The following is a 13,776-nucleotide window of genomic DNA, read 5'->3' on the forward strand; positions in this document are numbered from 1 at the left end:
CCTTGTTCCCTCCACCTCCGACACATATATCCTCTTGGTCAATCTTTCCTCACTCATCCTCTCCATATGCCCAAACCACTTCAAAACACCCTCTTCTGCTCTCTCAACCACGCTCTTTTTATTTCCACACATCTCTCTTACCCTTAGGTTGCTCACTCGATCAAACCACCTCACACCACACATTGTCCTCAAACATCTCATTTCCAGCACATACATCCTCCTGCGCACAACTCTATCCATAGCCCACGCCTCGCAACCATACAACATTGTTGGAACCACTATTCCTTCAAACATACCCATTTTTGCTTTCCGAGATAATGTTCTCGACTTCCACACATTCTTCAAGGCCCCCAGGATTTTCGCCCCCTCCCCCACCCTATGATCCACCTCCGCTTCCATGGTTCCATCCGCTGCCAGATCCACTCCCAGATATCTAAAACACTTCACTTCCTCCAGTTTTTCTCCATTCAAACTCACCTCCCAATTGACTTGACCCTCAACCCTACTGTACCTAATAACCTTGCTCTTATTCACATTTACTCTTAACTTTCTTCTTCCACACACTTTTCCAAACTCAGTCACCAGCTTCTGCAGTTTCTCACATGAATCAGCCACCAGCGCTGTATCATCAGCGAACAACAACTGACTCACTTCCCAAGCTCTCTCATCCCCAACAGACTTCATACTTGCCCCTCTTTCCAAAACTCTTGCATTTACCTCCCTAACAACCCCATCCATAAACAAATTAAACAACCATGGAGACATCACACACCCCTGCCGCAAACCTACATTCACTGAGAACCAATCACTTTCCTCTCTTCCTACACGTACACATGCCTTACATCCTCGATAAAAACTTTTCACTGCTTCTAACAACTCTCCTCCCACACCATATATTCTTAATACCTTCCACAGAGCATCTCTATCAACTCTATCATATGCCTTCTCCAGATCCATAAATGCTACATACAAATCCATTTGCTTTTCTAAGTATTTCTCACATACATTCTTCAAAGCAAACACCTGATCCACACATCCTCTACCACTTCTGAAACTACACTGCTCTTCCCCAATCTGATGCTCTGTACATGCCTTCACCCTCTCAATCAATACCCTCCCATATAATTTACCAGGAATACTCAACAAACTTATACCTCTGTAATTTGAGCACTCACTCTTATCCCCTTTGCCTTTGTACAAAGGCACTATGCACGCATTCCGCCAATCCTCAGGCACCTCACCATGAGTCATACATACATTAAATAACCTTACCAACCAGTCAACAATACAGTCACCCCCTTTTTTAATAAACTCCACTGCAATACCATCAAAACCTGCTGCCTTGCTGGCTTTCATCTTCCGCAAAGCTTTCACTACCTCTTCTCTGTTTACCAAATCATTTTCCCTAACCCTCTCACTTTGCACACCACCTCGACCAAAACACCCTATATCTGCCACTCTATCATCAAACACATTCAACAAACCTTCAAAATACTCACTCCATCTCCTTCTCACATCACCACTATATATATATATATATATATATATCATTAAATTTTAGGGAGAATAAAAAGATGTTCTGGAAGGAGGTAAATAAAGTGCGTAAGACAAGGGAGCAAATGGGAACTTCAATGAAGGGCGCAAATGGGGAGGTGATAACAAGTAGTGGTGATGTGAGAAGGAGATGGAGTGAGTATTTTGAAGGTTTGTTGAATGTGTTTGATGATAGAGTGACAGATATAGGGTGTTTTGGTCGAGGTGGTGTGCAAAGTGAGAGGGTTAGGGAAAATGATTTGGTAAACAGAGAAGAGGTAGTGAAAGCTTTGTGGAAGATGAAAGCCGGCAAGGCAGCAGGTTTGGATGGTATTGCAGTGGAATTTATTAAAAAAAGGGGGTGACTGTATTGTTGACTGGTTGGTAAGGTAATTTAATGTATGTATGACTCATGGTGAGGTGCCTGAGGATTGGTGGAATGCGTGCATAGTGCCATTGTACAAAGGCAAAGGGGATAAGAGTGAGTGCTCAAATTACAGAGGTATAAGTTTGTTGAGTATTCTTGGTAAATTATATGGGAGGGTATTGATTGAGAGGGTGAAGGCATGTACAGAGCATCAGATTGGGGAAAAGCAGTGTGGTTTCAGAAGTGGTAGAGGATGTGTGGATCAGGTGTTTGCTTTGAAGAATGTATGTGAGAAATACTTAGAAAAGCAAATGGATTTGTATGTAGCATTTATGGATCTGGAGAAGGCATATGATAGAGTTGATAGAGATGCTCTGTGGAAGGTATTAAGAATATATGGTGTGGGAGGCAAGTTGTTAGAAGCAGTGAAAAGTTTTTATCGAGGATGTAAGGCATGTGTACGTGTAGGAAGAGAGGAAAGTGATTGGTTCTCAGTAAATGTAGGTTTGCGGCAGGGGTGTGTGATGTCTCCATGGTTGTTTAATTTGTTTATGGATGGGGTTGTTAGGGAGGTGAATGCAAGAGTTTTGGAAAGAGGGGCAAGTATGAAGTCTGTTGGGGATGAGAGAGCTTGGGAAGTGAGTCAGTTGTTGTTCGCTGATGATACAGCGCTGGTGGCTGATTCATGTGAGAAACTGCAGAAGCTGGTGACTGAGTTTGGTAAAGTGTGTGAAAGAAGAAAGTTAAGAGTAAATGTGAATAAGAGCAAGGTTATTAGGTACAGTAGGGTTGAGGGTCAAGTCAATTGGGAGGTGAGTTTGAATGGAGAAAAACTGGAGGAAGTGAAGTGTTTTAGATATCTGGGAGTGGATCTGGCAGCGGATGGAACCATGGAAGCGGAAGTGGATCATAGGGTGGGGGAGGGGGCGAAAATTCTGGGAGCCTTGAAGAATGTGTGGAAGTCGAGAACATTATCTCGGAAAGCAAAAATGGGTATGTTTGAAGGAATAGTGGTTCCAACAATGTTGTATGGTTGCGAGGCGTAGGCTATGGATAGAGTTGTGCGCAGGAGGATGGATGTGCTGGAAATGAGATGTTTGAGGACAATGTGTGGTGTGAGGTGGTTTGATCGAGTAAGTAACGTAAGGGTAAGAGAGATGTGTGGAAATAAAAAGAGCGTGGTTGAGAGAGCAGAAGAGGGTGTTTTGAAATGGTTTGGGCACATGGCGAGAATGAGTGAGGAAAGATTGACCAAGAGGATATATGTGTCGGAGGTGGAGGGAACGAGGAGAAGAGGGAGACCAAATTGGAGGTGGAAAGATGGAGTGAAAAAGATTTTGAGTGATCGGGGCCTGAACATGCAGGAGGGTGAAAGGAGGGCAAGGAATAGAGTGAGTTGGAGCGATGTGGTATACCGGGGTTGACGTGCTGTCAGTGGATTGAATCAGGGCATGTGAAGCATCTGGGGTAAACCATGGAAAGCTGTGTAGGTATGTATATTTGCGTGTGTGGACGTGTATGTATATACATGTGTATGGGGGTGGGTTGGGCCATTTCTTTCGCCTGTTTCCTTGCGCTACCTCGCAAACGCGGGAGACCGAAAAAAAATATATATATCACGTATGTTTGTCCTCGTGTATGTTGTTGTTGCCATTTCTTATCAGGGCGAGGAGTGATGCCCGAGAATGGCTCGGAGCTTCTGTTCCCACCAAGTGTTAGGCTTAATAATTTACCAGATGGTCATTTGTCCTTGAGCTGTCAATCAAGAGGAGGTTGAGCTGCCCAGATGTGCGTCGCTAGAATACCCCAACCAGTCACGAGTGTTCTGAGTCCCATAGCCAATCAAGGGTGGCATTATAGCTAGCAGGGCGGAGACTTGTCTTTGTAATATATACCCATGACACCCGGTGAGATCCCTCTCTCTCTAGCCCAGCGAGTTAAGTGGTCTCCCCTGCCGTAAGCATGTAAGTCTGTAAGCCCTGCTGTGCTGTAAGCCCTGCTGTGCTGTAAGCCTGTAATCCCTGCTGTAAGTCTGTAATCCCTGCTGTAAGTCTGTAAGCCCTACTGTGCTGTAAGCCTGTAAGCCCGTTATAATTATCAAAGTGTAATGTTATCGAAGAACTGTCATAAAGGAAAGAGATCTCCTGGCTTGAAATCTTATCTGGAAGGTTAACTCATGTTCAATGTTAAATTCATGCTCAGTGTTAACGTAATGATTCATGCCTGATTTATGTGCCTATCTTTGTACACTTGACTTCTTTCATTATAAGTAGATTTAATGTAATGCTGGTCTTTAATTCAGTCCCATAACTTTATGATTGTGTTATCCCGTTGTGAAACAACAAATCTATAACGTCCTTGCAAGACAAGGATCAGTAGTATTTGTAACATATATGTTACTGAGGACCTTGCCTGAATAAGTGTTGATATCGTAACATTACATTCACACCCATTTAGACACCTCTATCTGAAATAGTAGTATTCTGGATTCATTTTTATTGAAGTTTGGACAGGCTTTATTATCAATCTATGGTTTGTTTATTTTTTATATTTTTATTATACTTAATCACTATCTCCCGTGTCAGCATAGTAGTGGAAGGAAAACAGACGAGGAATGGTCCAACCCACCCACATACACATATATATATATATATATACATAAATGCACATGTACATACATATACATGTGTATATGCACATATACATACATATTCATGTGTATGTGGGTGGGTTGGGTCATTCCTCGTCTGTTTCCTTGTGCTATCTCACTGACACGGGAGACAGCAATTAAGTACAATATATAAAAAATATGTTTCAATGTATTTATTATTTATTTATTTTGCTTTGTCGCTGTCTCCCGCGTTTGCGAGGTAGCGCAAGGAAACAGACGAAAGAAATGGCCCAACCCACCCCCATACACAATGTATATACATACACGTCCACACACGCAAATATATATACCTATACATCTCAATGTACACATATATATACACTCACAGACATATACATATATACACATGCACACAGTTCATACTGTCTGCCTTCATTCATTCCCATCACCACCTCGCCACACATGGAATAACATCCCCCTCCCCACTCATGTGTGCGAGGTAGCACTAGGAAAAGACAACAAAGGCCCCATTCGTTCACACTCAGTCTCTAGCTGTCATGTAATAATGCCCGAAACCACAGCTCCCTTTCCACATCCAGGCCCCACAGAACTTTCCATGGTTTACCCCAGATGCTTCACATGCCCTGATTCAATCCATTTACAGCACGTCGACCCCGGTATACCACTCTGTCCCTTGCCCGCCTTTCACCCTCCTACATGTTCAGGCCCCGATCACTCAAAATCTTTTTCACTCCATCTTTCCACCTCCAATTTGGTCTCCCACTTCTCCTCGTTCCCTCCACCTCCGACACATATATCCTCTTTGTCAATCTTTCCTCACTCATTCTCTCCATGTGCCCAAACCATTTCAAAACACCCTCTTCTGCTCTCTCAACCACGTTCTTTTTATTTCCTCACATCTCTCTTACCCTTACATTACTTACTCGATCAAGCCACCTCAATGTATGCATTGTATATGTATACATACATATACATATATACACATGTACATACTTATACTTGCTGCCTTCATCCATTCCTGTCGCCAACCCGCCACACATGAAATAGCAACACACACACCCATCTCCAGCGAGGTAGCTCCAGGAAAAGACAAAAAAGGCCACATTCATTCACACACAGTCTGTAGGATCCATCCTTTTTTGACAGGGTTATGGTGCTTCTCCTCAGCCCCTTTTCTAGGGGTTCTTGTAGCTTCAAGGTTATGGTACACCCATTAGTAGTGATAGATAGGCTCCTTTCTGTGAATAGGTAAATAGCCTCTCCAAAATTAGCTTTTCACACACATTGTAACTCAAAGCAGGCAAAGTCCAGTAAATCCAATTTGAAATTATGTAGATATATGCAAGGAGTTCACACTCACAAAAGCTCCAAATTCAGTGAATTTGTCTGGATAGAGGTGTCTTATGTGGAAACTGTTGGGAGATTTCCTCACTTTGAGGTGGCTAACTCATTTGCAGTAAGGCTCTGGAATCTTTCAAGATCATTTGCAAAGAAAAAATGGAAAAAGTAAAATTTTAAAACAGGTCAGTTTGATTAGATCATGTTTGTCCGCTGACCTAAGCTTATAGACCAGGAATGTGCTCTCCTTAGGTTTTCAGTGAATGCCTCATTCAAGATCACAAAGGTAAGTTTCATTTAATTGTATTTACTTGAGCTTGTTAAGGAGGGAGATTGTCATATCTACTGGAAATGGCCCTTTGTAGTTTAATTTGATTTTATATATATTTGAAAATGTTGCGAGAAAAGATTTTGTTTATGATTTATTCTTGCTATTCAACCCAGAATTATGTTTTGCTCTACCCTGTGGATGGCTGACACACTCTAAGATTCTCTCTATTTACAGAAGTCGAAAAAACAGCCTAAGATAAGCAAAAAGAAACAACAAGAAATGTATGTAGGTGAAGGGAACCAGATGGAAGCAGTTGATAGTGGAGTGGATGAGAATGTGAATTCCGATGATGACAAACTAAAAACTTCCAGAAGACTCAAATCATGCCTTAAATTAGGCACTGGATTTGTATGGGAGGTCCCAGATACTGTTGAGAATGTAGAAAAAGATTCTTCTGAAAGCGAAGAAGAGGAAACATCGGCTAAGGTACTTAACCATGACACTATTTTTTTTAAGAGAAAATTATTTTCATTCGATTTGATGCAAAATTTTGCTTGTTGATTTTAACAGGGGTGTTTTTCAATTGATAATTATACAGCGACAAAGTATAAAAAAAAAAAAAAATTATCAATGCAATATTAACTCATCACTGAGGAGTGTATTCTGCCATTAGGAAATTATTTGAGAGAATATTCTGTTTGTGTGAATCCATACACATTTTAACATCAATTAACCGCCATCTCCTGCGCTAGTGTGGTAACTCAAGGAAACAGACAAGGAAGGGCCCAACCCACCCACATACACATGTATATATATAAATGCCCAAACATGCATATTTTTTTTTTTTTTTATTATACTTTGTCGCTGTCTCCCGCGTTTGCGAGGTAGCGCAAGGAAACAGACGAAAGAAAAGGCCCAACCCCCCATACACATGTATATACATACGTCCACACACGCAAATATACATACCTACACAGCTTTCCATGGTTTACCCCAGACGCTTCACATGCCTTGATTCAATCCACTGACAGCACGTCAACCCCGGTATACCACATCGCTCCAATTCACTCTATTCCTTGCCCTCCTTTCACCCTCCTGCATGTTCAGGCCGCGATCCCACAAAATCTTTTTCACTCCATCTTTCCACCTCCAATTTGGTCTCCCTCTTCTCCTCGTTCCCTCCACCTCCGACACATATATCCTCTTGGTCAATCTTTCCTCACTCATTCTCTCCATGTGCCCAAACCACTTCAAAACACCCTCTTCTGCTCTCTCAACCACGCTCTTTTTATTTCCACACATCACTCTTACCCTTACGTTACTCACTCGATCAAACCACACACACCACACATTGTCCTCAAACATCTCATTTCCAGCACATCCATCCTCCTGCGCACAACTCTATCCATAGCCCACGCCTCGCAACCATACAACATTGTTGGAACCACTATTCCTTCAAACATACCCATTTTTGCTTTCCGAGATAATGTTCTCGACTTCCACACATTCTTCAAGGCTCCCAGAATTTTCACCCCCTCCCCCACCCTATGATCCACTTCCGCTTCCATGATTCCATCCGCTGCCAGATCCACTCCCAGATATCTAAAACACTTCACTTCCTCCAGTTTTTCTCCATTCAAACTCACCTCCCAATTGATTTGACCCTCAACCCTACTGTACCTAATAACCTTGCTCTTATTCACATTTACTCTTAACTTTCTTCTTCCACACACTTTACCAAACTCAGTCACCAGCTTCTGCAGTTTCTCACATGAATCAGCCACCAGCGCTGTATCATCAGCGAACAACAACTGACTCACTTCCCAAGCTCTCTCATCCCCAACAGACTTCATACTTGCCCCTCTTTCCAAAACTCTTGCATTTACCTCCCTAACAACCCCATCCATAAACAAATTAAACAACCATGGAGACATCACACACCCCTGCCGCAGACCTACATTCACTGAGAACCAATCACTTTCCTCTCTTCCTACACGTACACATGCCTTACATCCTCGATAAAAACTTTTCACTGCTTCTAACAACTTTCCTCCCACACCATATATTCTTAATACCTTCCACAGAGCATCTCTATCAACTCTATCATATGCCTTCTCCAGATCCATAAATGCTACATACAAATCCATTTGCTTTTCTAAGTATTTCTCACATACATTCTTCAAAGCAAACACCTGATCCACACATCCTCTACCACTTCTGAAACCACACTGCTCTTCCCCAATCTGATGCTCTGTACATGCCTTCACCCTCTCAATCAATACCCTCCCATATAATTTACCAGGAATACTCAACAAACTTATACCTCTGTAATTTGAGCACTCACTCTTATCCCCTTTGCCTTTGTGCAATGGCACTATGCACGCATTCCGCCAATCCTCAGGCACCTCACCATGAGTCATACATACATTAAATAACCTTACCAACCAATCAACAATACAGTCACCCCCTTTTTTAATAAATTCCACTGCAATACCATCCAAACCTGCTGCCTTGCCTGCTTTCATCTTCCGCAAAGCTTTCACTACCTCTTCTCTGTTTACCAAATCATTTTCCCTAACCCTCTCACTTTGCACACCACCTCGACCAAAACACCCTATATCTGCCACTCTATCATCAAACACATTCAACAAACCTTCATAATACTCACTCCATCTCCTTCTCACATCACCACTACTTGTTATCACCTCCCCATTTGCACCCTTCATTGAAGTTCCCATTTGCTCCCTTGTCTTACGCACTTTATTTACCTCCTTCCAGAACATCTTTTTATTCTCCCTAAAATTTAATGATACTCTCTCACCCCAACTCTCATTTGCCCTTTTTTTCACCTCTTGCACCTTTCTCTTGACCTCCTGTCTCTTTCTTTTATACATCTCCCACTCAATTGCATTTTTTCCCTGCAAAAATCGTCCAAATGCCTCTCTCTTCTCTTTCACTAATACACTTACTTCTTCATCCCACCACTCACTACCCTTTCTAATCAACCCACCTCCCACTCTTCTCATGCCACAAGCATCTTTTGCGCAATCCATCACTGATTCCCTAAATACATCCCATTCCTCCCCCTTACTTCCATTGTTCTCACCTTTTTCCATTCTGTACATGCATATATACATACATATACATTTCACCTTTTCCTTATGTTCATATAATCTCAAAATTCTGTTTCTAGCTTAAATAGCCACTTTCTCTTCCATAATACATCCTTATTTCATTTAATTTCTCATTCTGCCATCTCGGGAAAACATATATCCAGGGATTGCTGTTCAGTACTACAGCAAAGTATTATTTCATTCCCATTCCTGAAGATGAAATGAACTTTGTCTTTCAGCAAACTCTGTACCTTCTTGACAATTCTTGCTTGCCTTTTATCACACTCATATATGTCAATATCAGATACTAGCACAAGTTGAATATCATGATTCATTTTGACAACTTCTGAGAAAGTCACTCCCAAAAATTGGTCCAAGAGTTGCAAAATCCAATTTTAACCCCTGTATCATTTAGAAATAACAAACATTCATAGCTCTTACAAAAAAGAATATAAACTAACCAAAAACATTCCTTTTGAGCAACACTTATATATCATTGGAGGTAATATATATATATATATATATATATATATATATATATATATATATATATATATATATATATATATATATTATCCCTGGGGATAGGGGAGAAAGAATACTTCCCACGTATTCCCTGCGTGTCGTAGAAGGCGACTAAAAGGGAAGGGAGCGGGGGGCTGGAAATCCTCCCCTCTCGTTTTTTTTTTTAATTTTCCACAACAAGGAACAGAGAAGGGGGCCAGGTGAAGATATTCCCTCAAAGGCCCAGTCCTCTGTTCTTAACGCTACCTCGCTATCGCGGGAAATGGCGAATAGTATGAAAAAAAAAATATATATATATATATATATATATATATATATATATATATATATATATATATATATATATATATATATATATATATATATTTCCCTGGGGATAGGGGAGAAAGAATACTTCCCACGTATTCCCTGCGTGTCGTAGAAGGCGACTAAAAGGGAAGGGAGCGGGGGGCTGGAAATCCTCCCCTCTCGTTTTTTTTTTTTTTTTCCAAAAGAAGGAACAGAGAAGAGGGCCAGGTGAGGATATTCCCTCAAAGGCCCAGTCCTCTGTTCTTAACGCTACCTCGCTATCGCGGGAAATAGCGAATAGTATGAAAAAAAAATATATATATATATATATATATATATATATATATATATATATATATATATATATATATATATATATATATGGATTAAGAATACTTCTCACGTATTCCCTGCATGTCATAGAAGGCGACTAAAAGGGGAGGGAGCGGGAGGCTGGAAATCCTCCCCTCTCTTTTTTTTTTTTTTTTAATTTTTCCAAAAGAAGGAATAGGGGGGGGCCCAGGTGAGAATTTTCCACAAAGACCCAGTCCTCTGTTCTTAAACGCTACCTCGCTAACACGGGAAATGGCGAATAGTTTAAAAGAAAGAAAGAATATTTATTTATTTATTTTGCTTTGTCGCTGTCTCCCGCATTTGCGAGGTAGCGCAAGGAAACAGACGAAAGAAATGGCACAACCCACCCCCATACACATGTACACACACACACGCCACACACGCTAATATACATACCTATACATTTCAATGTACACTATATATACTTACTCAGACAATACATATATACCCATGCACACAATTACACTGTCTGCCCCCTTTCACTCCATCGCCCCTCGCCACACTGAATACCTTCCCCTCCCCCCTCATGTGTGCGAGCGGTGTTAGCATGGGAAAAGACAAAAAAGGCCCATTGTTCAACTCAGTCTCTGTGCCAGCAAAAAGCGAAACCCAGCCCCCTTTCCAATCCAGGCCCCACAAATTTCCTGGTTTCCCCCAGACCACATGCCCTGATTCCCCCTTGCAGCACGCCCCAACCCGTATCCCATCGATCCAATTCACCCTTTCCGCCCCCCTTTCCCCGCTGTTCGGCCCCGATCCCCAAATTTTTCACCCATCTTTCCACCCCAATTTGGGTCCCCTTTCCCCCGCCCCCCCTTCCACCTCCGACACATAATCCCTTGGTAATCTTTCCTTCATTTTTCCCAGTGCCCAAAATTTAAAAAACACCCTCTTCGCTTTAAAACCAGCCTTTTTTTTCCACAACTTCTTCCCTTTTACTTACTTGTTCAACACCTCACCACCTTTGCCCTAAAATCTTTTTTCCCGAAATCCCCCTCTGGCACAATCTATCCAACCCCAGCCGCAACCATACAAACTTTTGTTGGAACCACTTTTATTCCCTTTTCCCAAAACATACCCATTTTTGCTTTCTGAGATATGTTCTCGATTTCCCACCCCATCTTAAAAAGTCCCAGGTTTTCCCCCTCCCCCCCCCTAGATTCACTTCCCCTTCCTTGTTCCATCCGCTGCCGATCCCCCCCAGATATCTAAAAACCCTTTTTTCCCAGTTTTTTTTCCCCTTCAACTTCCTCCCAAATTGATTTACCCTAACCCTCTTACCTAATTCCTTTCTTTTTTTCACTTTATCTTAAATTTCCTTTTTCCCCCTTTACCAAACTGCACCGTCTGCATTTTCACTGAATGCCACCGCGCGGGGATCTGCGAAAACAACGACTCCTTCCCCAAACCCTCTCCCCAACAGATTTTAACTTGCCCCCCTTTCCAAAAATCTTGATTACTCCCACAACCCATCCATAAACAAATTAAAACCCATGGAGAATCCCACACCCCCCGCCCGCCCCCTACATTTATGAGGGCCATCACTTCCCTCTTCCTACACGACACATGCCTTTTTTCCCCGATAAAACTTTTCATGTTCTAACAACTTCCCCCCACACCTTTTCTTTAATTCCTTTCCCCAAGAGCTTTTCCATCACTCTTTAAAACCCCCCGTCCAACAAACAAAAACCATTTTTTTTTAGTATTTCCACAACTTTTCAAAGAAACACCTATCCCCCTCCCTTTCCTTTTGAAAAACCACCCGCCCCCCCAAACTGAGTTGTACATGTTCACCCCCTCAAATTTTCCCTCCCTAAAATTTCCGGAATATCAAAAAACTTTTCCTCTTTAATTTGAGCACTCACTCTTATCCCTTTGCCCTTTGTACAATGGCACTTGCAGATTCCCCCAATCCTCAGGGACCCCCACCATGATTTATACATCTTAAATAAAATTCCAACCGTTTTACATACTCACCCCCTTTTTAAAAAATTCCCCGCAATACCATCCAAACTGCTGCCTTGCGCTTTTATCTTCGCAAAACTTTTACACCTCTTCTCTGTTTTCCAAATCATTTTCCCCCACCCTCCCCCTTTGCACACCACCTGACCAAAACCCCTATATCGCCACTTTCATCAAAACACATTAAACCTTCAAAATACTCACTCCATCTCCTTCTCCATCACCCTACGTATTCCCCCCATTTGCCCCTTTACTGAAGTCCCATTTGTCCCTTGTCTTCGCATTTTTTTCCTTCCAGAACATCTTTTTTTCTCCCCAAAAATTTTTGATACTCTCCACCCCAACTTCATTTGCCTTTTTTTTCACCTCTTGCACCTTTTTCTTGCCCCCTGTCTCTTTTTTTATACTCTCCCCCTCTTTTCTTTTTTTCTGCAAAAAAACGCCCCCAAATGCCTCTCTTTCCTTTCCTAATATCTTACTCTTCATCCCACCACTCACTACCCTTTTTAATCAACCCCCCTCCCCCCTTTTCATGCCCAAGCATCTTTTGCGCATCCCCCACTGATTCCCTAAATACATCCCATTCCTCCCCCCCCTCCCCCTTTCTTCCCTTGTTTTCACCTTTTTTCCCTTCTGTACTCAGTCTCTTGGGCTTTCCCCACACAAATCTCCCTTCCCCAAGCTCACTTACTCTCACCACCCCTTCCCCAAAAACCCTTAAACTCTTCTTTTTTGGAAAACCCATAAAATCTTAACCTTAGCCTCCAAAAGAAAATTTATCGACATCCCCCGGGGTTGGGGGAACCTTCAGCACATTAAAAATCCAAAAGTCTTCTTTCGCACCCGGTTTTTTAAAAAGGTAACCCAAAAACGCTCCTGGCTTTTTTTTCCTACTTACATAAGTATATTATGTTATCCGCTTTTTTAAACCGGAATTCCCAATCTTTCCAGCCCTTTTTAGCCCCCAAAAATTTTTACAAGTCTCCCCTTTCCCCCCATTTACAACACTAAAACCCCCAAATTTATCCCCAATTATTCCCTCAACTCCCACTTTTTCTCACCTTTGCTTTCCCAAATCCCCCAAACCCCACTATACCCGGTCTCGTGATCAAAACCACTAACACACCATTCAGCTGCTCCCAAAAAACTTCCCTTTCCCCTTGATCTTTTTTCCATGCCCGGTGCATTTTGGCCCCTTTGATCCCCCATCCCTCTCCATCCAAATTTTTTCCTTTTTTATCCCTTTTTAAATTAAAGGGGAAATACGGGGTTTTTGGGGCTATACTTGTTTTTTGCCAATAAATTTCCCCCTTTTTACGCTTCTTCCCCCCCTTTTACTGTATGTTTTTTTTTTTGGTTCAAATCATTGCCGTTTTTCCCAAAGTTCCCATTT

General features: G+C 41.9%; 1 protein-coding gene across 1 annotated transcript in view; it reads left to right on the forward strand.

Annotated features, from left to right (window-relative positions):
- Positions 1-13,776, forward strand: part of Rrp5 (Ribosomal RNA Processing 5) — a 151,611-nt gene that overhangs the window by 107,044 nt on the left and 30,791 nt on the right. The window contains exon 11 of the mRNA XM_071668104.1: positions 6,376-6,627. Coding sequence (XP_071524205.1) covers positions 6,376-6,627 — 252 coding nt within the window. The remainder of the gene's footprint in view (positions 1-6,375; positions 6,628-13,776) is intronic.

This window comes from Panulirus ornatus, chromosome 12, assembly GCF_036320965.1.
Source record: "Panulirus ornatus isolate Po-2019 chromosome 12, ASM3632096v1, whole genome shotgun sequence".
Lineage (NCBI taxonomy): Eukaryota > Metazoa > Arthropoda > Malacostraca > Decapoda > Palinuridae > Panulirus > Panulirus ornatus.